General features: G+C 46.2%; 5 protein-coding genes across 9 annotated transcripts; all 5 read left to right on the top strand.

Moving 5' to 3' along the window:
- Window positions 1-349: 349 nt before the first annotated feature.
- Window positions 350-4544, top strand: BDCG_03545. Of its 2 annotated transcripts, none has more exons than XM_045419176.1 (6): window positions 350-1227; window positions 1409-1424; window positions 1491-1598; window positions 1660-1731; window positions 1798-1875; window positions 1931-4544. In XM_045419176.1, exons 1-6 carry the CDS (start codon window positions 611-613, stop codon window positions 3437-3439), a joined length of 2400 nt encoding a protein of 799 aa, XP_045280505.1. In that variant the 5' UTR covers window positions 350-610; the 3' UTR covers window positions 3440-4544. The 2 variants fall into 2 exon arrangements, with proteins under 2 accessions (XP_045280505.1, XP_045280506.1); XM_045419177.1 differs by having other exon boundaries at window positions 480-1227; window positions 1291-1424; window positions 1931-4381.
- Window positions 4545-4779: 235 nt separating this feature from the next.
- On the top strand, window positions 4780-7266 carry BDCG_03544. 3 transcript variants are annotated; one of them, XM_045419175.1, is made up of 2 exons: window positions 4780-5291; window positions 5391-7266. In XM_045419175.1, exon 2 carries the CDS (start codon window positions 5464-5466, stop codon window positions 6721-6723), a length of 1260 nt encoding a protein of 419 aa, XP_045280504.1. In that variant the 5' UTR covers window positions 4780-5291; window positions 5391-5463; the 3' UTR covers window positions 6724-7266. The 3 variants fall into 3 exon arrangements, with proteins under 3 accessions (XP_045280504.1, XP_045280503.1, XP_045280502.1); XM_045419174.1 differs by having other exon boundaries at window positions 4780-5310; XM_045419173.1 differs by having other exon boundaries at window positions 4780-7266.
- A 737-nt stretch (window positions 7267-8003) lies between these two features.
- Window positions 8004-14688, top strand: BDCG_03542 (the record flags this gene model as incomplete). 2 transcript variants are annotated; one of them, XM_045419171.1, is made up of 9 exons in its annotated part: window positions 8004-8188; window positions 8304-8617; window positions 8713-8736; window positions 8842-9684; window positions 9756-10061; window positions 10152-10653; window positions 10776-11648; window positions 12213-12504; window positions 12901-14688. In XM_045419171.1, exons 6-9 carry the CDS (start codon window positions 10610-10612, stop codon window positions 13021-13023), a joined length of 1332 nt encoding a protein of 443 aa, XP_045280500.1. In that variant the 5' UTR covers window positions 8004-8188; window positions 8304-8617; window positions 8713-8736; window positions 8842-9684; window positions 9756-10061; window positions 10152-10609. The 2 variants fall into 2 exon arrangements, with proteins under 2 accessions (XP_045280500.1, XP_045280501.1); XM_045419172.1 differs by lacking the exon at window positions 8004-8188 and having other exon boundaries at window positions 8595-8617; window positions 9540-9684; window positions 10152-11648; window positions 12901-13023.
- A 3944-nt stretch (window positions 14689-18632) lies between these two features.
- On the top strand, window positions 18633-20193 carry BDCG_03541 (ATP synthase mitochondrial F1 complex assembly factor 2). Its single transcript, XM_045419170.1, has 2 exons — window positions 18633-19029; window positions 19149-20193. The coding sequence occupies exons 1-2, from the start codon at window positions 18690-18692 to the stop codon at window positions 19961-19963; spliced, it is 1155 nt and encodes a 384-aa protein (XP_045275556.1). The 5' UTR covers window positions 18633-18689; the 3' UTR covers window positions 19964-20193.
- A 70-nt stretch (window positions 20194-20263) lies between these two features.
- On the top strand, window positions 20264-25725 carry BDCG_03540 (oxysterol binding protein). The gene is made up of 5 exons (XM_045419169.1): window positions 20264-20942; window positions 21349-22682; window positions 22761-24109; window positions 24172-24525; window positions 24612-25725. Exons 1-5 carry the CDS (start codon window positions 20926-20928, stop codon window positions 25398-25400), a joined length of 3843 nt encoding a protein of 1280 aa, XP_045275555.1. The 5' UTR covers window positions 20264-20925; the 3' UTR covers window positions 25401-25725.
- The last annotated feature ends 693 nt before the right edge of the window (window positions 25726-26418 follow it).

The following is a 26418-nucleotide window of genomic DNA, read 5'->3' as shown; positions in this document are numbered from 1 at the left end:
TTGATTTCAATCTTGAGAATATAAGAGCTTGATGGAAATAATGATGATGGTATGGTATGGCAATTGTGAATGCAAATCAGGGGGGATAGATAACATGGATAGAGAAAGGCCTATGCGTAGGTGAAGTTGATGATCAATCTGCCTTACAACAATATGAGATATGAGACTAACTTGATGATGAAGCGCTAATTATTATAACTAACTGAATAAGGAAGGCTGTACAGCACTAATTACATGCGCATACTATGTATGAATTCGTGCGGAAACATCGCACGTACAGATCCATCTGTGTGATAGTGGCGTTAATTAAAAACACCACTGAACGTTAATTTACGTGATGTTAAACCATATATGGATGGATAACTATGACGTCGGGTCAAATGGATGTGTCGCTGTGGCTGAGCGCCTTCCAACCTTAAAGCACGCTTGCCCTATCCAGGACTAACTCCACCTTCACGCCATCCATGCCATGCCATATATGATACAACACCACGGGCTTCAATAATATTTAAATCTTGCAATCCTCATCTCCGCGCGTCGCGGTCTCTGAGCTCAAATTCCCCGTGTCTTCATCGAAGCCCCTTGATCTTCTTAGTGCTACGATCCCTCGATGAACGAATCCTCTGACGACCCTCCATTAATAGACCGCATTGCTCGCCGGTGCCAAGTCAGGGCTGCTGCTCATGAAGACTCACTAGGCGTAAACAGCCGCGCTAATCACGACAGTAATCATATCCTACCCATAACAAATTCTTCTGCTCAAAAACATGACCCAGATGACAGAGCTGGTAACAAGCCCAGTTGTCAAGATGAGTCAAAACCTGTCCCCACGACTGAAGCAGCCTCAGTCGTTTCCCGCTCCCTTTCGGCCAAAAACGATACTGGGAGTGAGGAAAATGCTGCCACCATAGGAGCTGTGGAAAAGGACTCTCCCATAATTCGAATATATCGCACCATACGCTTGATTATTTTGTCAAGCTGGATAAATTGGGCTCTCGTTTTTGTCCCCATTGGAATTGCCTTGGGCGCGGTGAATCGTTCCATGGGACATGAGAGTCCGATCAGTCCTATCAGTCCAACCGTGGTGTTCTCTATAAATGCCGTGGCCATTGTTCCTTTGGCTTCACTGCTTAGTTTCGCGACTGAGAACGCTGCGAGAAACCTAAGTGACAAAATTGGAGCACTATTGAATGTCACGTTCGGAAATGCCGTGGAACTCATTATATTGTATGGACAACCTCGTCCGCCCTACACCATCCCTTTTGACAGATTTAGCTAACGATATCACAGTATGTACGTCTTTGAAATCAACTTCGATTCAATTTTCAGTCCGCCCTAGTTTGCTATTTCATTTCCTCCCACTCGAAATCCCCTAGTCAGGATACTAACACTGAATCAACCCGAACAGTATAGCACTTGTAGCTGTAAGTTAACGCGGTCTTGCTTTTCTTCCTGTGTTGTATACGCCATTAACACGATTGTGTTTTCAGAAAGAAGTCCGAATCGTGCAGGCATCTCTGCTTGGGTCCATTCTAGCAAATTTACTGCTTATTCTAGGAATGTGTTTCCTATTTGGTGGACTTCGATATCGAGAACAGGTAACAAGATTCTAGTTCATGAAGTACTATTAGTTGCCTTTATACTGATCGAATGTTACAGCTGTACAATTCAAACATTACCCAAATGAGTGCCGCTTTGCTCAGTCTCAGCGTCATGAGCCTTCTCTTACCAGTAAGATTTCTCACAGTTTCTCACCTTTTGCCCCCAATCCTCCCCATTAACATTTTCTATTCATAGACCGCTTTCCATGCCTCATTCAACAATATGGAGACTGCCGATGCCGTTGTATTGAAAGTGAGCAGGGGTACCAGCGTGGTAAGCCCAGATACCTAAAAATACATCAAATTTATTCCCTGCTGACGACTTCAAGATCCTTCTGCTGGTATATGTTCTATACTTGCTATTTCAACTCAAATCTCACGCGTACTTTTATGAAAGTACCCCTCAACACAAAATTGACGAAGAATCTCATCCAGGAGTCCTGGCCGACATGTTAAATTCCCCCAGCTCATCGGAATCTAGCTCATCAAGCGATAGTGACAGTGACGGAACATCGGGGTCCTACACACGAACAAAGCGCATCAAAAACGCGCTCAAGAAACGGCGACGTCATAAGCAGAGCATTAACTCGAAAGACGTGAGACAAAGCTTTTCATCGGCTTCCTTTAGTCGTACCGTTTCATCAAGCTCGCAGCCAATGACAGAATCAGCCCCATCGCAGTCCAAACGACACTCAGAATTTATGTCGGCTGGTATGGAGCAAGCAGTTAGTGTAAATGAGGTGGATACGGATGAGACAAATACGACTCAAGACTCTCCTCGATCTCGCCCCGTTTGCAAGGATTTTGCCTGCCCCGACTCCTCTGTTAACATTCACGGGAGCAGACACAAGCAAACAAAGAATCGCCACAATCACAACGAAGGTAAAGAGCGCGTGGACAGTGTCAATAGCCCTGTGATGGATCAGAATGGTCGGGACGACCACCCAACCTTTGATTCCACTCCGCCCACCCACGCCAAACGACAGGTTAACTTTACCACTGATTCTGCCAATTCTGCCGAGCCAATGGCCGCAAAACTGCCCCTCGCTGCACGTAGTCTGTCCCAGCGGCAGGTCCTTCCGCGAGTTTTCATGAACAAACCACATTTGTACTCTGCTCATAGTACTACAACGGCTCCCTTCGGCAGTCAATGTAGTTCTGGTGACGGTGAATGTGGTTTAAGACGTGCAAATTCGCTTCCTGGTCGTTTGCAAAGCCCGTTTAGTCGCCCAATAATGCCTTCAGCTCAGCCACTTCCGCGCCTCATGACTATTGCTCCATCACAGGGTCCCGATGGAATTGCAACTGAGGCTATAGGGTCATGTCATATATCCCGCACGGCTTCTATTATTCTCCTAGTTGTGTCCACAGCCCTTGTCGCAGTCTGCGCGGAGTTTCTAATCGATAGCATCGGATACCTCGTTGAGAATACTGGCGTCAGCCAAGCCTTTATTGGGTTGGTTATCTTGCCTATTGTTGGCAACGCTGCTGAACACATCACTGCGGTGGTAGTAGCCGGCAAGAACAAAATGGATCTCGCCATTGGTGTTGCACTGGGGAGCAGTATTCAGATTGCTCTGTTTGTGACACCCGTCATTGTGCTGCTGGGATGGTGCCTAAAAACTGAGATGTCGCTCTATTTTAGCCTATTTGAAACTATCTCACTATTTGCCTCTACTTTCATTGTCAACTATCTGGTCCTAGACGGCAGGACCAATTACCTCGAAGGAGCTCTTCTCATATCCGCTTACGTGATCATTGCCCTAGCGGCTTTCTTTTATCCCTCATGTGAGAATCTAAGCATGGCTAGTGGACCATACGATGCAGGAGCGTGTTAAAAGAAATGTTGGCTTTCTCGTTGATGAGGCTAGTGCTGGGCGTTGAGACGGCGTAGCATTTCGGTCTTTTAATAGGGACTGTGTGAAATGGACATGGCTTGCTGATCAAGGTGGTTAGCTCGGCTCGCAATGAGTTGTGCTATGGAACACGAGCCCTGGGTTAATTACTGCCCAATGATATCACAATATGCAGGCACTGCTCTAATTGATGTAAATATTTCTAAAGTGCACATGCTTCCTAAGTCCAATCTCATTATTGTCATGTCTCACTCAACATTCTTCATCATGGCATTGAACTTCCATTCCACAGTCATCCTCAGTCAATTCATTGCCCAATTGTCAATGCATATATAATTTGAGACAATTATCACTCCATCTTTGGATGTTTAGAGATTTGTTCAAACAGTATATCTGTAAATAATACTGCACTTCATCTTCTTGTAGCTAATACTGTATATTCAAATTCTTCAGAATAAATCTCAGCGTCATCCCAGTCAATCAGTCAAATCTTGCACTTAAGATCTAGTATCAAATTCTGGGGTGCAATATCTTGATGCATAAGAGTCAACTTATTAAAACTAAAGAGTGGAATAGTATCTAAAGCTTGCATGAAACTTTGTTCAATTTCAAGTTCAAAGTTAAATCAAGTCTTCATTGCTATAACATCTCTGAATGATCCATCTTCTATATCACTAAACCAGCACCCTTTGGCCTTGTAAAATTGACAGTCTACTGGGCCTGGTTGTTGGGGTACCTGAGCTGACTGCAAAGCAAGAAACATAGAAGTCATCTAAGAAACAACATCTTCGGTCCCAAACTATCTACTTTCAGGTTGGTAGAGCATCTTCTGTCAGCAGCTTCAAGATTATGACAGAGGAGATTTGCCTTACATCCAAATTGTGTACCAAGACATACAACATTCATCATTTCACAGAGACTTTGTGGATTATTATCCTCTCATTAAAAGTTGAGCAGCAAAATGCTCCTGATTATCCTTCTTTACCCCTCTCCCTTCGTTCAACAAGGCATCTTCTAATAGCGTCGATGACTCGAAAGCCCTTGGGCAACGAGGAGCCTTGCGCAGCGGTGACATGCTGTTGGCATTCGCCGTGAGTGCTATAGTACTCGTTTATTTTGTCCTCCAAACGAGGTCAGGATAATACCTCTCCCACACATGGGATGTACGAGCGGCCTTTGCTCTTGATTAGCAAAGAAGTCTGCTACATTTATCCATCCTTTGTTGACCCTTTAAGCCCAAGCCTCTAGCAAATCATTTGCCCACCCCTCACAACCCTACCAGCTCAAGCTAAGTTAACACACGCCGATTTGACCAACGGAGCAATCATTTCAGCCGACATCACAAGGCGCCTTTTTACACCATATCCATGGGTGGTCAATGTTGGACGCAAAGAATGCGGCACAGCAAAACATTAACGTGATCGATTTCTTGTATGACGTCACTCAAAGTTTTGAATGACAACCAACCATGGTTCAAGCCGCAGGATAACCACAACTTTATTTAGACCTCCCTGATGACACATCGCTCAGCCACACGCTCTGGATTTGCTACTTAATAGAAACATCCCTGAATCTCGATGTATTCATTTATGGAATGTGTTGCCCAAGTACTGCATATTTGACGTTTTCTTTACTAGTATTAACCGTTCTTATCTCCATTATTTCGAAAACGGCATAACTGGGAATTTCGTCTGCGCCAACTCAGCTTACCGCCGGGTTCGGCCTTTCCTTGTCCTGGGTTGTTAGTGTGATAGAGACCTCGTGGATTTTACATTTCAAAACAAGAGTGGTTTTCTCTTTCGTCTGTCGCCTTTTCACTTGTCTTCTTCAGAACGTGAGGATACTGTTGATTTGTACTGTGCCTGAACAATATCTTTTAGACGCAACCCAACCCAAGGTGCTAACATCCCGGCTATCTCACAATACCACCCAGACATCGCGCCTGGAGACTACACGGCAGTATCGGGTTAAGTCTATGCCCTTGGCTCTTTCCTGAACTTTTTTAAATGGCTTTCTTCTGCTGCAGAGGGGCCGATAAGGATGAACGTGCGGCTCCAAGCCGGCCTATAGAGAATAGTGGCAGTCAAGCTAGCAAACAACAGCCGAGCAAATGTCCACCACCAATGTCTTTTCCACCTAGCATACAACAGGCTACTCCAAATCTATCAGCTCTGTCTACGGGCGATGAAAAGCAGCGTGTTTTCGGTCCTAATGAGGCCATCGTTGCTGGGCCTAGCACCATCATCCAGGAGATTTCTGAAGGAGTGACCCATCAAAAGTCAGAGCCGCTCATAATATCCAGAAGTACTGGGGCAACAACTGCTACCGCAGGACCTCCCCCAGGGTATCAAGACAGAGCAAATAATGAAAACACCAAAGCCCCGCAAGGCAATCCACCTCCTTACCACAACTGGGAAGAAGCTGTGCCAGATACAGCTGTGTTTCCTCCACCCCCAATTGGAGGCTACCTCTATTCCAATACAGGGAACGCATCAGAAGAAGATGCCGATCGAGCTCATGACTTCTGTGATAACACCCCGTTGTGGACACCATACACACCATCAGACGCTGTCTATAATTCCGTTCAAAACTTTGATCTTCGACCTGTTCGGCCTGAAGAGTACAACGGGAGCCTAGAGGTTGTCAATAAGGGAATGTGGAGAGGACGCACTCAGGACCAGAATGGAGACTGTATTCTGTTAACGGGTTTACCAGTATACTTTCCTGCAAAGGACTCGCCCCTAGTCACAGAAAGACCGAAGACGATATACTTCGAAGCAAAACTCCTTGCCCAGCACAGCGGAATCAATGGCCAAACTAGCGGGTTTGCCATCGGGTTTGCAGCTCAACCCTATCCGACATGGAGATCACCCGGCTGGGAACGAGGCAGCGTGGGTGTTTTCTCCGACGATGGGTGCAGATTTGTGAACGATTCATGGGGCGGGATGGAGTTCACCAGCCCATTCAAGGTTGGGGAAACAATTGGTTTAGGAATGAAATTCTCATTGCCATCTCCAGAGTCGTTCGTACAGTCCCAAGCCACTGGCGCATCACCAACTCTTCCAGTGGAAATATTCTTCACCCGGGATGGAAAGATTGTAGGGAGCTGGGATCTACATGAGGAGGTTGATGAGGATACTGGTGGTGTTGAGGGTCTAGAGGGTGATTTTGATCTGTATGGCGCGCTTGGGTTGTTCGGGGGCGTCGAGTTTGAGGTCTGTTTCAATAGTTCTGGATGGTTGTGGGTTCCTCCTACTACTATGTAGTTGTATATCTTGCGTTCTTCGTTTGTCGTTTCGTTTGGCTTCTTTGAGTGTTCCAATACCAATGGTGAAATTTGTTCAATACATAAGGGCACATACATAGGTATCTCTGTTTCTTTCAGTGTCAACATTACCAACTGTTTTGAAACAAGGGTAGCAGCTGCGGTCCTTTGTTGGGGAGAAAATAATCCATGTAGTTGCATTTGATACCGTATCGGGTAATTCGAAAGAATCATAATTTAGTGAGTAGTAGCAAGTGTTGAGTTGATTGATTACATTATATACAAAGTCATGAGTTTGACATACAAGCCTGTGAAGATAATGCATCCGTGTGTGCAGCATGAACTTCAAAGTCAATTGATCTTCTCAAGGTGAATGCAGCTGATTTTGCAAAGTGCTGACTGTAAGCAAAGGTCTCAGTCTGATAACAAAAACCAGCTCACTTTTCAGGAGCAAATACTGTCAAAGGTATGAAAGTATTTCAGTTCATTAATTAGCAAATCTTCTCAAGATACTCATACTTCCCTGCCCTACTTTCTTCAAGAGAGATGGGGAGAATAAGTCAGAGAACATTCCCTTGTTGAGTTATTGAACTAGGAGCTGACTGGCTGCCTCAAACTCATAAAGTTCTTGCTGTCCTGAATGACCATCAATGTATTTTGTCAAAAGATTAGTGTTCTGTTGATCTGAATATCAGGGAATGATGCAGAGCTGGACATAGTGTAACACATCAGTGTAAATGTAGATGTCAACATTTTACTTACCAGTGCAAAGAGCTTACCGGCATGAAGCTGAAGCTGAAACTGAATGTACAGTACAAACCCTCCTGTGAAAAACTGATCAAAGCTGAAGCTGAATTTGATAAATGTTTTTTTCTCAGGACGCAAAATTTTCAACAAGACCAGTCTCCACTAACAGGCGCAGCGGCCCACTGCCCCACTAATCCTTGGCCAAATCGGAGCTGGCTGTGGGGTCTAGATCAATTGAAGCCCGCTGGTCAACAACGGACAGACGCCCGCCTGCAATCATCACTAGCGACGAGGGCCGGGGTTCCATATAATGCCCTTTATTATTATTAACTGTCGAACTAGCAGCAAACTATCATATTGAATTTTAGCATGATGCATCGAGGGAATCAAGACCCCAGCAGGTTCAAACTAAGACACCTCCAGGCTAGAAGAGACGCCCAAGTAATAAAGATTCGCGTTGCCGGATAATTCATCAAAAGGTGTCAATAGTGGCTTGGCAATTCAGCCGTTCGAAGGCTAGAATAAACTAGGTATGCAACGGGTAGCGAGCCGGGCCGAATCTTGTACAAGGATCCGCAGACTAGACCTGGCTGGGGAAGCTGAGACTATCCAGTCCTTTAGCATTGTAGCAATCAGCGATGGATAACAGAAACGAAACCCTACCGCCAGGTCAGAAACAAATATGTCAACAAGACAAAAGGAAACAATGAAATACTGGGGTGAGAAATATAACCTCTTTTCAGCAATATCAATGACTCTTTACAACAATATCAATGACGGCTTTGTCAATGTGTGAGTTGAGTTGTGTGTGTAATGCTGACTGTAAACTCAAAGCAAGGCTTGCCAGAACCATTCCCACAACTTACTCCCCAACACCAACATCCGGACATTTACAAAGTACTCCTCTGCCCTGTTCTCTTTGTGTTCACAGCGCATCATTTCCAGTCAAACAGCCTTCATCTGTTTCTCTCCAACTTCGCAAATAAAAGGATTTTTTTTTTTTTACGTTTTAAGGATGAAAAACATAGAGGTTGGAGGCTTAAAAATAATCCCGCAAAAAGAACCAGTAGGTGAGAGATGAGAGCTGGATATCCACTCCAGATTTTGCGGGAACAGGAATTGAGCAAGCCAATTGATACTTGAATTCCGTCAGTAGGAAAACCTTTACTCGTTGTCGACGTTATTACTTCACCATCTCCTCTTTTCACTCTGTGCAGCTAACAAATGATGTGTCACGTCACAGGGCTTGCCAGACATGCCGATATAGGTAGGTCAGTCTACTTCTCCACAGGCAGAGTGGCATTCGAATTGTTTCTCCCTTGTTTCTACTGCTATTCAGCTTCATTCAACTGGAACATTTTGTTATATCCAGGTCAACCCCACCCGGGTTAGCGGCTACGCCTCGCCAACAATAATGACTCGTCAATGAAGATCGCCACTGGGATCATTCCATTTCATGACGGCAACGCGCCATCGCGCCACTTTGCGCGGTGGAGAATGAGCCAGACCCGAAAAGGCGTTGAAAAACAAATGGCATTGGGATCTGAAGCTCGGTTGGCTGTGGCTGGAATTCACGCACGAGAAGATAATTATGATGGAAAAGTCAACAGAGGAATTTAACATAAACGCAGCATGTAAAGAGGACAGGAAATAGAGACCTTGCGGTCGCAGAGGATGATGAGAAGATAGGGCAAACAGGCGTACTTCTATCTCTGAGCCTTCTTGCCCCTTTCCACCGTGCCTTTGTTGTTTATCATTTAAAAGCTCACACAACGCATGCTCATTTGAATGGGCCATTCTACCAGACCCTTGCCACAGCGTTCTGGTCTCTTCATGAACAATGCGTTGATCTTGTTGGCAGTCCATTTGCTGCTAATTCTTGGGAGAATCGCTTGTTGTGACGAATACTCCATGCATTGCCAGAAAACTGATGTTGGAAAAGGTGATTGGAACAACTATCTCGCCAGGGTAGTGCGCCGTTCAGAATATCGTGGTTTGAATGGGAGAATGCTGCTTCCAATCAAAGTTTTAGGAAAAGTATTTATTCTAACATGAAAAAATATTCCTCAGCTTGGCGATTTGAGATTTTGGCAATGATTCGGAACACTCCACTTGACCTTAATACCAATCGCCCTTGTTTGAACTTCTCGCTCAAGGGCGCGAATGCGGGCCGAGCAGTGATGAACCAACCCGATTCTTTTTAGTGCTCCTAGGAGTAAGCCCACCCCACCCTCAAGAAATTTGCCGCCGCATGTGGAAACGCCCGCTAATCGAAGCTCATTTCAGGTTGCTTGAAGCATAGAAGCAAATCCTGGACGGCGTACGGAGTAGTTATGTTTCAATTGATGGAATCTTCGGTGAAGCTGGGCAATCCGCTGCAACCTTTTGCTCACCCCGGCTTCCACGAGCCTTCGAGTATTACTACCCAAGCACTTGCGATCACCCTCGCTGATATTCCTTGCTAGCGTTAGTAGCAATGTACCGTACCTCCCCTGTCGTGCAAGTATGGTATCCATATTACCTGCAGCTGCATAAACACCGAAAATAAAAAAGTAAAATAAAAAATAAAGTTGAAAGCAACGAGCATAAATGGTAAGCCCACCGGGGAAAAAAAAGGAAACCAAAAGTCAGAGAGTAATGAAATTTGAGAACTGGGATAACAATGGCTAATTTGGCACACAGGCAGCTATATCCTAGCCCAATTTGTTTTCTGTCTGTTTTATTTGCATATGATATCGACGAGCGCGTTGTTCCTTCTGGGCTGTTCTCCGAGCTCCCCACAGCAAGGTTTTTGTATACCCTCTCCCCCCCAGCCATTCCTTCGCTTTCATGCTCTCTGCTCCTCGCTCTTTATTAATCCATAGTATTTGGTTTATTTAATTCTTCTCCCGCTTTTCTTCTCTTCTTCCAGATTATTTGTCTCAATTCCCAACTACTTTCTCTATATCCAGTGCTTCTTCCACTGGGACTGTCGTTTCAATTGTTAGTGACCACGTTAGTTAACCTTGATTTTTATTATTATCTGTCTTTATCTCCTTTTTGTTTATAGCACTGGGCCACTAGAATTTTCTCCCGGGCGGCATTGTGTTTGCGTACATCTAAAAGCTTCTGGGAAGGGAGGGCCCAGCTCAGCATCTATAATGGAGCTCGACAACATGTATATGCTCTGTTTTAAGATATTATTGTCAGTGTCCCTCACCCAGACGACTTCCAATTGGCGCCAACGAGCATTGCTATAATGTTGAAGGTCGTTACTAGGAATGCAGCTTGATCAAAGGACCCTTTACTGATGCGGGAATGAAATAGCCTCTACCGTTACGTGCGTCTAGTTGTTAATCTAATTGCTGTTTGGACATTCCGGTCGATTCCACCGCCAGAAAATCCGACTTTGACTTCTCAAGATGCAACAATTATCATACCTACTCTACAGGGCTGTGGGGATGAATTGGAAGAAACAATTCGAACCATTCTTATCAACGAGCCTTTCCAAATTATTCTGGTGACGATTGATAGCAACAGGGGGAACGCGGAGAAAATGCTCGAGAAGATGCCAGCATCAAAAGCCCGGATCAAATTGCTTAGCATCCCAAAGCCAAACAAAAGACGCCAGATGGTGCGGGCTATTCCCGAGGTCCAAACCAAAATTACAGTTTTTGTCGATGACGATGTAAGCTGGCCGCCGAAGGAACTGCAATGGCTATTGGCAGTTTTCGAAAAGGACCCCATTTACGGGGGGGTAGCAACTTGCCAGCGGCTAAGGCGATCAGATTCACCCCTATTTTCTACACAGCGCGTGTGGGACTTCCTAGGAGCGCTCTATCTGGAGCGCAGGAATTTTGATTGCGCCGCAACAACTCATGTGGACGGAGGAATGCCCTGCCTTTCCGGGCGAACTTCCGCATACCGAACCAAGATCCTTCAGGACCGGGATTTCACATATAACTTCACCAACGAGGAGTGGTGGTTTGGTAAATATGAATTAAATGCGGACGACGATAATTTCCTCTCTCGCTGGATGGTAACGCACGGCTGGGAGACATATTTCCAATACCACCCTGAAGCGGAAATCCAAACAACCCTCGAAAATAATGCAAATTTTCTCAAGCAGTGCGTTCGGTGGTCACGAAGTAACTGGCGGAGTAATCTCACAACCATGATTCAGGAGCAGGTTGTTTGGTAGTAGGTTTCCTCTCCCCCCTTCGAGCTAGCGTTACTTCATCATCCGATTCCTTGACTCTTCCCAGCCCGAATTTTCAGCATTCTCGTTTTTCCGGGGCTTTGAGAGCTTTGCGATTGTCTTCCTAAAAGCGAGTTCAGCTACAAAATCGCTAATTTGCCTTACGAGGAAGTTTTGTCCGATTTCATATTATTCTTTTCTTTTCTTTTCTTTTCTTTTTTTTTTCTTTTTTTTTTTTTGTTGCTATTTTTTCGTTCGGTTCTTTTCTTTTTCTTTTCTTTTTCTTTTCGGCTTTTTTACCTTGATTATGTGCAGACCACTACTTCGTATTTCTTTGTTGCTTTTTTTTTTTTCTCCTCTTTGTTTCCTCGCCCATTCTTTCTTTCTGTTCCTTCCCTGGCTTTTTGTGGCCGTTTGAGGATCCTAGCACAGCAAATCGCGCAATCAATTCCCCTTCTATTCCCTGGTGCCGAAGATGTAGCTCAGCCCCATCCCTGTCGCGATGACGAACCAAATTTAGACCAGAGGCTAACATAAGGGGTCCGTGTTGGCACCACTTCCATTAGCCGCCAGCCGTGGAGTACCTACGCCGTTTATCTTACTACACTCTCGCCTCCCGCTTTTATTGGGGACCTCGCTCTCGTCGTCTTCTGCTACTACGGCACAAAGGAATGGAGCGAGGAGTCGCGCATGTTCGCGCTCCAATCATTAGTTGCGTGGATGTTCGTTAGCAAATTTATCAAGCTTCTAGGTCATTACATTCGATATCCTGTCGACTTCCTCCTTCTCCCAATGTCGATATTGTTTGGATATTTCCACGGCCTGATAAAACTCTACGCTGCATTTACTCTGAATGTGGTAAGTCCGACTTTCCCTGTCCGTTCTCCAGCACAAAGTACAGACGACGCATTGTGGGTCAGGTAACTCCCACCAACGCTACCTGGATGTCCTGTACACAGTTCCCGGCCGGGATCGTTGGCAGTTGTTCTAGCCCTTCCTCTCTCTTTCCGAGAACAGCCCTTCGTTTGCCAATCTCCACTTCAAACGTGTGGATGACAAGCCAAGTGGGTCGGTCTACCGACTTGGTTGGCTGATATTGTGCAGTCAGTCACAAGCGAGCACTATGCTAGCGCCCTTCTCCTTCCTGCCCATCGTCCGTCTGTATTTTTGTCCCTAGGGATGCCCACTCTCTTGAACGCAAAGACTCTCTCTTCCTCGTTCAATCACTAACATGACTGAGATGTTGCAATTCAGACCACCTGGGGCACCCGCGATGGTGCAGATGCCAGTGATGCCGAACGCATGCGGAAGAAGCCAGACGACGAGGAGCACACTCGGGAGAAATATTATTCTCTGTTCCGAGCTACGAAGCAATAATATTTTTTGTTTCGTAACGTATGAGCTGACGCCCTTGGCACAGAAGTCAGCAAAGTGCAGAAATTTTCGGGCGTGGCCGTATAAAATACGTTTCTTTGAATTGCGGAAATTTGATACTGCAACAAAAACCTCCAGCTCTCCACACTGAGCCCGCACGCTACCTGGCTGGCCTCTCATGTTAGCTTATGGGCTTCAGGCCATCCACCCTGCCCCATGCCTCCATGCAGGCTGCCAAATCTGGAAGCAACGATTTTCTTTGTCCGAGCCACGATGGAACCTGAAAAATGCACGACATGCAATTTACTTTTTTCTTAAAAAAAAAACTTGTGGTTTTCAAGGATGGACCGAGCCGTTCCGTTAACGGCCCCAGTTAGGAGTGCCGCGTTAACCAAGCCACGCTTGGGGACCCGGCTCCTCCGCGATGATAAAGAATTTATCCCTTTCTTGCTCGAATTCCGGCTCAAAAAATATACCCCTATTTGATATTTTTGTCCTTATTGGCGTCTGGAGCATTTGTGATTGTCGAAGTCCCGCAATTCGGCTTCCAATATGGACTATTTTCGCGTTCTTGCAAATCTTTGCCCTTTTTGATTTCTGATTTTCGTGTTATTTTTATTTCTGTTTTTGTTGCGATTTTTTGGTTTCTTTGTTGTGTTTTTTGATCAGCACTGACTCCAAAATGCTACGGTGGTCACGAATCTCCTTCTCATCACGATCGAGCTCAGCAAATCACGACGTCTTGGATAATGGGAAAATCAACACCAACTAGCAACAGAATAGAGCCTTGGGACGACAGCACCATATTTTTGTTTCCCCTTTTTCCTTTCTCCCTCTTTTTTCAACCCCGTTTCGGCAATTTTGTTTAACTACCTAAAAGTATATGGTTCAGGACTGGGAGCAATTAATACTAATATCACGATGTCACAGGTTGTTTGGAGTGGATAAAAGAAGAATATTTTGACGCCAGCGGAGACCTTTTCCCCTAATTGTGTGCATCCTCTTATTCTGTTTTCTATGTTCAATTTTCTTCAGTTTGGAGCAAGATCCGATGACGTAATGATCCTCCCTGCCCTAACTACCTCGGAATCTTGTCTCAACCCTTTTCTTTATTTTTCTCTCAAAAAGTTATGGGTGGGCACTTACAGACTCCAGTCTTATTTTTTATTTTTATTTTTTCCCTCTAACCTTTTGTTTTGAATATTTTGCTTATGACTCTTATTTTTCGGCCGTTACTTTTTTCCCTTTCAGGCCTCAATACCCGAGTTTTGTTATCTTCACTTCTCGCACATGAAATTCCCGACTCCTCAATCTGATGTCCTTTGGTCATGCATTGAACAATTCTCATTTACCTACTTATGATTCTACAGTTTGTCTGTCTCTTTTCGCGCCATGAACACTAAATTACCGGTCATCATAATGTGGTAATAATGAACGGAGGAAAAAGGAGCGCGATATTGGCCTTTATTGAACCAAAAGGTGGGAGAGGATTGATTACTAGGCGGCCCTAGTCGTATTTGAGGTTGGAGAATGTCCCTAGAAAAAGTTCTTCATTAGTACTGATATGTACATTTCTTTTGCGGATTTCCTAGGATTTGGTATAACCGTGTGCCAATGTAAACTTTCAACCCTGGATATTATTCTCCTATATATATACTACCTCCCGCGTTTTAAGTCTATTGTTTTGATAAGGACAAAATGGAATAAAATAGAGGATGTAAAAGTAATTGCCATGTTATAAAGATTGATATTTGCGGGTGTACGGGGTTAAGATACCTTTGACAGCTCTTCGTCACAAGGAGAGGAGGTTCTTTTCCCACTAGATAAATTACGTATCCCGGACGAGTAGAAAATTAAACTATCGGCTCCCCTGTCAGCTGAAGGATGGCCATCGGCGAAAAAAAAAAAAGAAAAAAGAAAAAAGAAAAAAAAAAGAAAAAGAAAAATACAAATCCGCTCTAAAATAGTCTTTTTGTGCTGGCCGTCTTCTTTTCTCTGCAAGTTCTGGGTTAGTGCAGGGGCCCAAGGAGAAAGCATAATAGTGGATGGAGTTCGAGTGTAGAGCGACGGTCTTGAAAGCAAACCAATTCAACCGCAAGAAAATCGACTATAAAACAGCACAAGCCAGCCAGCGGAAAGATGACAGGGCAGCTTTAGTCTGTGTGTGTTTCTGCAGCGTTGGCTAGATATTGTAGACCGTTGTTGGTGCGCTTTTCTTTTTCTGGACACATGCACGATCTCATATTTTCCATGATCACTTGCCCAGCAGAATGGACGAACCCGCCCTAATGTATTCCCCATGCGAGGCATTGCATACCTTATGCATGAGCTGCGCCTGTTTGTGGGGTATTTCAGGGTTGGCAATGGCGTGCAGATGCACTGCAGGTACCTTGGACGGGTTGTGAGATGTGGAGCGGGGTGCGTGTGCCCATGTGTTGATTGTCAGCTACATTGGAACTAAATTTCTTGGTCTCTTCTGCGCTCGGTCCCCTCCCAGGGATGTTCATGCGAGTAATAAAGGAATGCCGAAAAGTTGGGCAGGCTGATGGTATTGGGGAATCCACAACGCAAGGGCCTCCACTCTCTCGGCCCCCCTAGATTAGGTTGGTGAATCAGCGTCAGTGATCCTCGCCGACTCGACAGTAGCTCAAAGTGACCATGATCTAGATGCAAAGGAACGAGGTACTTTGGCCATAAAGGTTGAGAATTATGGTTTTAGACGGGTCAGGATCATAGCCTCTCCCCAACACTTGATATCGCTGGGCAAAAAAGCGAGCGCGTCAGAGGCTCTTGGTATGTGTGACATGGTGACAGCTCGTTTTCTTGTTTTCTTATAGTGGCATGTAGACCCGCTCGACAAGCATGACGCAGCTGTGGAATGCGCGAGGCGCGGTTGCCTAGTATATTTGCTTCCCAAGAGGGAAATGCACGCCCGGGTCAGGCTAATGTAAGGATCAACATGGGGGAACTTTGGGATTAGCGACAAAACAAAAACTGAAGGGACTATTCCTTTAATATCGATAAAGAACTCCGTTCCGAGTTCGAGACCTCGTTTCACGGGAGACCCGCTTTCTGATACTATCAGTTTCTTCGACCTGATACCGTTGACGTATTGTTTTCATTTTCAGCTCTGTTCGGTAAACACCGTCAATCGGGGACATTATGTTCTGCAGATGTATAATTAGCTCGATTTATACAGCCAACTGAATTATGTGGCGGCTCTCTTGGTCGGAAACATAACCGGCAATGGTACTTCGTTGAGTTGAGCTCATTTACTCAAAAGTCATGACCCTGCATTTTCATCTTATCTTAGAACCTTAAATGTCATAGCTTCATGGCACCACTCAAAGGATAAAAACTAGAAGCGATTCTGAAAGGTAATCGTGCTGTTCAATCTGCCCAAAGTGTAGAGCGTTGGAAAAATAATTAAATTAACATAACCAGGCAAAAGAAAGTATCCGCACACCCTTCCTACAGAAATATTTCGAAACTTTTCTTTCGCCGACACAGATATTGACAATAAAAAGTATATTTCAAGATCGCCAAAAAAGTTCAGGGAGATCGCCCTAAGAGTGAAAAAAGTTCAGGGACGGACAGCTCAAGGTGATAGACCCTAGCTGTTCATTTGCATTAGTTCGGTGCTTTCATATCTCAGGAATCCACTTACCACACTGGTATCTTTGCCAGCTGGAGGGCTAAGCACAGATAAACCAACCATTTTTGCATGCTGAAACAATCGAAACACCGTTGCGTTGCTGAAACAGCCACGGAAAATACCATGCAACGAGAGAGTACCACGCCCGGCCTTGAAACAACACATACCCGGTCAGCCCTATAGTAGGAGAAAACGGTGGCGGATTTGAGAAAAACAAATATATTTGGCTGTTGATCGTTGGTTTGATGGTGATAAGGCTCAGATTTTAGCCTTGCACAGGATGCCCAAATTGCTGCGGATGGGGCCACAACACAAGAACAGATATTCCTGCAGCGATCAAACTCGTAGCGAAGCAAATATGCTAGAGAATGTTTGCTATGTCGCCTATCCCATGAGAAGCTGCCTTAGCTTGCGGTTCTTCAAGAGCTTCATAACGTCGTCCCTTGAATCCAAATCAAGCGAAATATCAGTCACGTGAATTTATACAGGCAGCCTAAAACACTCAGCCAATGGCGGCATCGATTTGATATTGGGAATAGCACACAAAGGATACGGAGTACACGATCAAACTTTGTAAAAAGATGCAAATTATTACCAATTATATACACTTCTAGCCCACACCCACCCTTAATAGGCATGGTCGTGGCTATACAAGCAAACGAGGGATAGATTTCGGCAGTTTGAATGCACTAGAACCGGCCAAGCTGTAGTTAAGCGTTGAGAAGGATAAGTTAGTTACTTAAACCGGCGCTCTGGAGTTAGGGCGAGAAGCTGGCAACAGGAAAATAATCCTTCCTCGGTTTAGCCAACATTGAGCACCACAGTATCTTAACGCTATTTCTCAACCTTTCTGCTAATTGAAGCGCAATTTTTCTGGGAGCAGATACCGAATTGGATGTGTTTGTGGCCGAGCAGCGAAAGCGAGGAATCGTTTCAACAGCCATGATTAAACCGTCATTATTGGTGTTTAAAGTGAACTTATTTATATGGGGGTGTGTAGAACTTAATAAAGACCCCATTACCATTACCCGAACGAATCAGGGTCCCGTACCGCGCACTATTCTATTGAGCATGTGTTCCATTGCAACGCCCTCATACAGCGGTTATATGTTTTTCTCCTTAGGCCAGAGGAAGGCTTCCCGGTTCCTGGGACTTTCCACGCCATCCCACCGCGGGGATTTCAGCATTGGCCTCTATTTCGAAACATAACAGCTGTCTCGATGGAAGCCCGTATAATAATAAGGATATCAATCCCTAGCCAACTTGTAAACTGCACGCATGAGAACTCTGGTTGGACAATGGTCTGAGATTCGGGTTGATTTTTGTTTCCCAGGAACCGCGAGACATACTGCGGGTGGCTCAAAGAGCAGACAGAACATTGCAGATTACTCCTGCCGATAATATAAGGCTGTAAAAAACCCAAAAAATCCCTCGACTAAATTGAATTCGCGGGCCATATCATATCGCCATATAAAGTCGTTGACTGTCTGTCATATAGAGTTAAGCGATTCTGAAAGTACAGTACATGAAAATCAGGCATGACGGTTATCAATCATCCTCTCAGGCCTCTCCATACCGTGTGCCATTCAAGCGTCGTTCCCAAGAGGCTAGGACGTGTATTTTAGCTATTTGGCCAATAAGGAAGAGTATATATAAATGATTGAACGATTGTTAGAACCTAGACAGGTATTCTTCAAACGACGAGGAATATGTGGTGGAGAACAGTAGATAGGAGGCAAACAGAGTGAGGAAAAGATACCCTCAGTGCCCCGTCAGCTTCCAAGTTACTATATCCTCAGCGTAGACATATCAAAATAAATATAATCTATAAGGAGGGTGGTTCGACACAGCGCACAAATCAGGGATCGTCCAACAAGCCACAGATGAAGGGCGGAGACTAAACTAGAGCCAAGAAGAGCTTCCTTGCGGGAAGTTATTTAGACAAAACCAAAATAAATTTACAACATCCCATCCCCATACAACTCACCCCCTCACCAAAATCCACCAACACACCATGAAACCATTCCCAAGGATATCCCCCACATTCAATCCCAGGCCCCTTTCACGCCTGCCCAGAGCCGTTCACGCGCCCCTTCGGTCTCAATATGCACATGTACACTCATCGACAGCGAAGGCCGCAGTTGCACATCCCATAACCGTCAGCGGCCCGCCGCCAAAGCCGCCTTCCCCGTCGCCGGAATTTCTCGAGCGCCTTGAGCGGAGGAAGAAGCAGTCGGAACTTATACAGCAGGGTAATATTGTGGCATCGGGGCAGGGGTCGTCGACAACGGCTACAGAGTCGAAGCCGCTGAGAAGGAGGTTCTGGAAGGATGTTCATGTTAAGGAAGTAGATGGTAAGGACCTTTTGGGGGGGGGGGGGGGGGGGGATTTTATTGTGGGAGGGAAATATATTATTATCGAAGAAGTTAACTAAATATGTTAATTATTCTTTCTATTATCTGTTTATACACAGATGGATATCAGATCTTCCTCGACTCGCGTCCCGTCCGAACACCCGAAAAGAAAATCCTCATCATCCCCGCCTCAAAACCACATCTGGCACACGCCATCGCGCTCGAGTGGGACCTGCTAGTTTCCGCCCAGCAAGCTCTAAAACAGCACTTAATACCATTGACCTCACTCACAGCGCGCGTTCAGGACCTTGCCGCGGAAGATGCCGCGGGCCAAAGTACCATCCGCGAGCAAATCGTGGCATCCATGATGCGATATCTAGAAACGGATACATTGCTAAGCTGGGCGCCGGAAAAAAGCTTCTATGATTCCCATCTACACGACATGGAAGCAAGCGGCGAAGGGGTGACAGGGGAAAAAGAAGAATCGCTGCGTGATATCCAGATTAGAACGGCAAGGCCCATCGTCGATTTCCTGACTACGAAAGTGTGGCCGGGCATTGAGATCAGGCCCGCGCTACAGGAGAATAGCATTTTGCCCTCGCCGCAGCTGCCGCTTACCATGGAGGTTATACGCGGATGGATCTACGGCTTGCCGGCGTACGAGCTAGCCGGGTTGGAAAGGGGTGTTTTGGCGAGTAAGAGCTTGTTAGTGGCGGCGAGGTTTGTTATTGAGTGGAGTGAGCAGTTCCGCGACCTGCAGGCGGAGGGGCGGAGGACGTTTGGCATCGAGAAGGCGGCGGAGGCGTCGACACTGGAGGTTACCTGGCAGACGGATAAGTGGGGGGAGGTGGAAGACACGCATGATGTTGATAAGGAGGATGTTCGGAGGCAGCTTGGCTCTGTTGTGCTGCTTGTGAGCGGGGAGCGGAGATAGGGAGGAGGAGGATGGATGGATGGTTACATAGCTCCAATAAGTTTTAAATTCTGAGATTTAGAGTGTGAATAGATATTTTGTATATTACCATGTGCATTTACTTGAATTAGACTTAATGGCAGGATGCCGCCTAAGATCAAAATCCGGTCATTGTCCTGGGTGGATGTTGATGCAGAATTACGCGCCCAGTTTTGCTGCGGATCTGATATTCTACGTCATTCAGAGCCGGATTTCTCCCACCTTGTTCTTGATTAGAAGATCAGAGACGACCTCGGGGGAGATATGTGTGTGACAGCGCTGAAAATCCCTGTGCATCCATGCTGTCCACCATGTTGTATCCAATTGGTTGTAGTCTGACTGATCATACATATCCAGTCGGATGACGTCTGGTAATATATATAATCCATCAGATATAATAAATAAGCCCGTTGGTTTTCGGCGCCGCGTCAACATGTGCCTTGCTGTGCTGTGTGTGGCGTGGCGAGGTTATCCAAGTGGGCTCGGTTTCGAGAGCAGTAACAATGTTGGGCAATCATCAATGGCTATTAAATATGTAACTACTATAATAATAAGTCAATAGTTCAATCTGTAGTCACAAGCTGCAACTGGCTCGACACGCGAAGGATTTAGTTACTGATTTATTTATTTACGGCAGTGATTGCCCGCATTATTTAACATATTCACGAGCAGGAATCGGCGCCTCAGGCTTGTATGTGTCCTTGTCCCCGCTCAGCTCCAGCTTCTGCTTCTGCTTCTATTTCTGCTTCTATTTCTGCTTCTTCTACTTCTCTTTACATTCTCTCCATCCAATCTACATTACACCTCTTATTCCACTGTTGAACCTCCAACCGCAAAGACGGACGCCCAAGCACCGAGCCGACGACGACGACGATAGAGGATCTTCCACGAATCCCAGACGACTCGGGGCGCATTTTGCGTCTATTAACCACGGCCTAGAGATAATGGGGGATAAGACAGGGTAAGCAGCTTCATATGCATATATGAAACTATAGCTTTTTTATGACATGGATCTGGGAGCTGGGCATGCATGCCTCTTGATTGTTTGATGGTCGAGAGACCGTTCTCTCTGCTCTCCCTGCTCTACCTATTGTCCACATCCACAGCTATGGAGATAGCCCTACACCCTCACAGCACTCACTGGCTTCCCTTGTTCCTTTGATTGATACTTATCCTGTTACGCCTCTCTGTTAATAATGTTGTACGTTGGTGGCTTGAAACTACTCAAACCAAGTTGGGTCCTTTGTCCTTTGTCCATTATTTTATTATGATGATTGTATTGACCAGGGATCACATCACCCCCATCCATCGCTGTACTAAATAACAACAAGTTCGCTAACATTTTAACTCTTCCTTATTCATCCTAGGCACAAACGCTCCAAGAGCGCCCGCGCACTCGCCCTACTGCATCGCGACAGGACTTCCAGATCCCCCAGCGCCGACCCTCAACAGCGGGAGGCCGAAACTCCGGAATCCCCAGACCAGAATGGTGCTTCAACCCTAGCTCCCATGGTTCCCTCAGTATCCCCAACCAACAATGCGCCTCGTTCTTCCCACTCGCACTCGGTTTCCATGACTAATCTGCGGGTCTCACCTGCGGGGCTTGATGGTGCCACCTTGAGCAGCAGCGCAAGTGTCCACGCCGCCAATCGCGCATCTTTAGCCGAGTTGTATTCCTGGCAACTTAGCCCGAAACCCAGTCCACATCAAAGTGCTGATTCTCCCGCAAGGCCCAGTGGCAAAGGAGATGAATTGGCCAGATCAGCCATGTCTATCGAGCAATCAGTGCGAACGTTTCGCCTCTTTGAAATCCTACGTAGCGGTGATACAACCGCTATCTACAAGGCAATCAAGGACTGTGCCGAAACAAAGACACAGGGGACTGCGCCCCTAGGAACCAGCATTCTCCATCTCGCAATACAGTGCGCTGAACCGCAGGTTGTTGAGTATGTCTTCTCAAGCAGTGCTGACCTAGATATTAATGCGCGAGACCGGGATGGCAACACCCCACTACACCTGGCTGCGCAGCTGGGCCGAGTTCCCATCGTCCGCGAACTGCTCGAGCGCCCGGATATCAACGATTCCATTGCCAACTACAACGGCCAAACCCCTCTCGACCTCGCGCGCACCCCAGAGATTTTCCAGCAGCTCCAGCTAGCGCGATCATTGTTTTTGGATGCCAAAACAAAAGAAATAAAATGCCTGATAGGCCAGGGCGACTACGAGAAACTAGAACGTCTGTTGGTCGAACCGAGGGTTGAGGGCGTTTTGGACGTGAACAGCTTGGATCTAGTCACCGATCGAGCCACTGTGATATCGGGTGGCACACTTCTTCACGAGGCTGCGAGAAAGAAGGATACGAAGCTGATACAGATTCTCTTAATGCATGGGGCCGACCCGTTCCGGCGCGATAGAAAAGGGAAGCTCCCTCAAGACGTCACAAAGGACGACCGAACTCGCGCTATCGTAAAAAAGTCGCCAGCGGCTGTTATCGCCCAGCGGGGCATCCAGGAAAAGGCAATCTTGGGAAGCTCTGGGGCCCAAGGTGGCGGGCGACCTGGCTCTGGAGAAACAGTCCTGGGAGGAAAGGATGCCCGAGAGATGAAAGGATACCTAAAGAAATGGACGAACTATACAAGTGGCTATAAGCTGAGATGGTTCGTACTGGAGGATGGCGTGATGAGTTATTACAAGCATCAAGGTATGCTCATCAAACCTCAAACACTACTCAGACAAATCCCGTTTACTCCTTGACAAACTTTTACTGAATACTCCATAGATGACGCTGGCTCTGCTTGTCGCGGTGCGATCAATATGCGTATAGCAACCTTGCACATGGATGCGCAGGACAAGACCCGATTTGAAATACAAGGCAAATCATCAGTCAAATACCATCTCAAAGCCAACCATATCGTTGAGGCCAAGCGGTGGTTCTGGGCCTTGAACAACGCAATACAGTGGGCGAAAGATGAGGCCAAGGAAGATGACAAACGGCGGACGAGAAATGCAGAAAGCCTAAGACATGCGAAGATGGAGCAGTTTGACAAACAAGGGTTAGACTCCCAAAGCGACTCCGGCAGCCTTCTTGGAAGACCAAACGGGAAATCCCTTGCCCCTCCATTATCTCTTGGTGTACCAAGCCACACCAGCTCTAGGTTAAGCCTTCAAACTTCAAGAGAGAGCGTTCAGGGTGAGGATGAAGTGTCCACTTCTGGGGCGTATGAATCCACCTTTAGCCCGTCGGAATCCAATAGATTGCCCAACCTTGTTACTAGCCACTCCGCCGAAGGAGACTTGGAGGATGACGACTTTGGGGATTATGCTAGTAGCCGTGAGATCCAACCGTCGAACAAAGACGCTTTCAATATCACCGCCCAATCTGTTAAATTACAGCTAGATCTGCTGAGTCACGTTTCTGCAGCGCTTCAAGAGGAGAAGTCAAAGAATCCCGAAACCACGCTTTCTGATCCATCAATAGACCAAGCGTTGACTACTTACCAGGGAGGGGTTAGCAATCTCACCTCTCTCGTGGCTGATTTACTCAAAATCTCAAAGGATCGAGATGCATTTTGGCAATATCGCCTAGATAGGGAGGCGGATGCGCGCAAGATGTGGGAAGACAGTATGGCTAGAGTTGCCCAAGAACACGAAGAACTTCAAAGTAAAATTGGGGAGTCGGAGGAAAAACGAAAGAAAACGAAGAGAGCACTCAAGGAAGTTCTTGAGCACCCTTCAGCTTCCACTAGTCGTCCCATCAGCCGAGGCCCGTCGCATGTCCAAATACAAGATGCCCTGGAAGCCGTTGTCGAAGGCGGCGTTGATATCCCGCCCATTGTCAGCCAGAAAACGAGCGGGGACATTTCAAAGAAGCGGTCCTTAATTACGGAACTAACAAATTTGTCTGATTCGGAATCTGATGAGGATGAAGAGTTCTTTGACGCTATCGATGCTGGCGAAGTGCAAGTTATTGAAGTTCCGCAAGCGCAGCCAGTAGAGGCCGCGGAGGCAATTTCTGATCTTCGAGCTTTGAAGCACCAGGAGATTGCCAGTTCATTTAAAGGATATGAGGACCCAATTCGAAAGAGGCTTAAGATGGACGCTGACAATAGGCCCAAAATTTCTCTATGGGTAGGTTTGATTCAATACTCAACCCTCTGAGTTACTAATCATCAGCTAACACCGCGTTTCAGGCTATCTTGAAATCAATGATTGGCAAAGACATGACCAAGATGACACTCCCAGTGTCCTTCAACGAACCAACATCGCTGCTCCAACGTGTAGCAGAGGATATGGAATACACGGACTTGCTTGACAATGCTGCAGATCGCACTGACTCCATGGAACGTATGGTTTATGTCGCTGCCTTTGCAGTTAGCGAGTATGCTTCGACAATAGGACGTGTAGCGAAACCTTTCAACCCTCTGCTTGGCGAAACGTTCGAATATGTGAGGCCAGATAAAGGTTATAGATTCTTTATTGAGCAAGTCAGCCATCATCCTCCAATTGGCGCCGCCTGGGCTGAGTCTCCGAAATGGGATTATTACGTATGTACCTCTTTCTCTTAAAGTATTGAGTATTGTTGTTATTATTTCTTGTCAGTTAATTTGTCGAAATACTAATTTTGCTGTAGGGCGAATCGGCTGTAAAATCAAAATTCTATGGCAAGTCATTCGATATTAACCCGCTCGGAACATGGTTCTTGAGACTACGTCCTGTCAGCGGTGGTGAGGAGCTCTACACCTGGAAAAAGGTTACATCGTCGGTTGTTGGCATCATCACCGGTAACCCTACCGTGGACAACTATGGGCCCATGGAAATTAAGAATTGGACAACTGGCGAAGTCTGTATACTTGACTTCAAACCACGAGGCTGGAAGGCTTCCTCTGCCTACCAGGTTTCTGGTAAAGTGATGGATAGCGAGGGGTTCACGAAGTGGAGCATTGGTGGCCGTTGGAACGACAAGGTATATGCTAGACACACGCCGGGATACCAAGCTTCGATGACACCACCACCTGATGACCTTCCCCGCCAGCCAGAATCAACACAGGCATTCCTTGTGTGGCAATGCAACCCACGACCAACTGGTATCCCATTCAACTTAACACCTTTCGTGGTGACGTTGAATGCCATCCCCGAAAATCTCAGACCTCACTTACCGCCAACCGACACGCGGCTCCGTCCGGACCAACGTGCAATGGAGGATGGAGAGTATGATTTTGCAGCAACGGAGAAACATCGTGTGGAGGAAAAACAGCGGGCGAGGCGACGAGAACGGGAGGCCAAGGGCGAGGAGTTTGAGCCAAAGTGGTTTACTAGGGGCAAGTGTGAGATAACTGGTGAGGAGTATTGGGTTCACAACGGCCGTTATTGGAAGTGTAGGGATGCCGGGGACTGGTCCGTCTGCGAGGATATATTTTAAGGCATTATTGGTAGTCTTTTACTAGGGGTTTTTTACTTCTATTTTTATTTTATTGTTAATTTGTTATTTTTCAGTGTTATTTTTGTTGCTCCCTTTGCGCTTTTTCCAGTCCGCATTGCCATGTCGCACTTTTGCCCAAGTGAAACCTAACTACTGACTCTCGATGTTATAACTTTTATTGGAGATTCTGTTGCTGTATGTTCACAGTATATCAAGTTTAGAATTAGTGCTCTTCAACGTGTATAGTTATTTATTGTCCGCTATTCAGGTTTTAATACAATCTCTCTATATATTAAAGAAAAACCAACTTTTCCGTGCAAAAAACGCTGTAACGTGACCTCACGTGACATCACGTGCACCCCATCAAAAATCCATGGATACGTAGTGGCGCCTGCCAATTGCACCACTCTATCTACCCCCTATCATCACCACCGCCTCTAACGCCCCGTAGCACCCCCTATTACTTCCACTTCATACCCCTATCCATCTTACCACTCACTCTTACCACCCCTACCACCCCTACCACCCCTACCACTTCTATTACTTCTATCACCTCTACCACTCCTACCACCCTTACCACCTTTACCATCACTGCCTCTACCACCTCACAGCCCCCCCTATCACTTCCACTTCATATCTCTATCCTACCCCCATCTTATCACTCACTCTCTTACCATCTCTATCATCTCTACCACCTCTACACTTCTTTCACTCTGACCCCCTCTTACCACCCCTTATCACCCCTTACCACCCCTACCACCCCTATCACCTCTATCATCACCACTGTCTCTACCACCTCACAGCACTCTCTATCACTTCCACTCTCTATCTCTACTCTCATCTTATCATCTCTATCATCTCTCTCATTTCTATCACCTCTATCACTCCTCTCTATCACCTTTTCCACTCTCTAGCCTCTCTATCATCATTATTATCTCTACTACTCTACAGTCTCTTCTATCACTTTCACTATCTCTACTTCTCTCTTACTATCTCTATCATATTTTGATCTCTGTGT

Source organism: Blastomyces dermatitidis, assembly GCF_000003525.1.
Source record: "Blastomyces dermatitidis ER-3 genomic scaffold supercont1.3, whole genome shotgun sequence".
Taxonomy (NCBI): Eukaryota; Fungi; Ascomycota; class Eurotiomycetes; order Onygenales; family Ajellomycetaceae; genus Blastomyces; species Blastomyces dermatitidis.
The sequence above is the reverse complement of the archived record's forward strand: the minus strand, read 5'-3'. Positions and strand labels throughout refer to the sequence as shown.

Bases quoted from the DNA above. Each gene is read 5' to 3' on its own strand.
- BDCG_03545 (XM_045419176.1), top strand. From the start codon at position 611: ATGAACGAATCCTCTGACGACCCTCCATTAATAGACCGCATTGCTCGC. The intron at 1,599-1,659 runs GTAACAAGATTC...CGAATGTTACAG, and splicing joins GACTTCGATATCGAGAACAG to CTGTACAATTCAAACATTAC. The intron at 1,876-1,930 runs GTAAGCCCAGAT...GACGACTTCAAG, and splicing joins TGAGCAGGGGTACCAGCGTG to ATCCTTCTGCTGGTATATGT.
- BDCG_03544 (XM_045419175.1), top strand. From the start codon at position 5,464: ATGGCTTTCTTCTGCTGCAGAGGGGCCGATAAGGATGAACGTGCGGCT.
- BDCG_03540 (XM_045419169.1), top strand. The intron at 22,683-22,760 runs GTATGCTCATCA...AATACTCCATAG, and splicing joins GAGTTATTACAAGCATCAAG to ATGACGCTGGCTCTGCTTGT. The intron at 24,526-24,611 runs GTATGTACCTCT...ATTTTGCTGTAG, and splicing joins CTCCGAAATGGGATTATTAC to GGCGAATCGGCTGTAAAATC.
- BDCG_03541 (XM_045419170.1), top strand. From the start codon at position 18,690: ATGAAACCATTCCCAAGGATATCCCCCACATTCAATCCCAGGCCCCTT. The intron at 19,030-19,148 runs GTAAGGACCTTT...GTTTATACACAG, and splicing joins TCATGTTAAGGAAGTAGATG to ATGGATATCAGATCTTCCTC.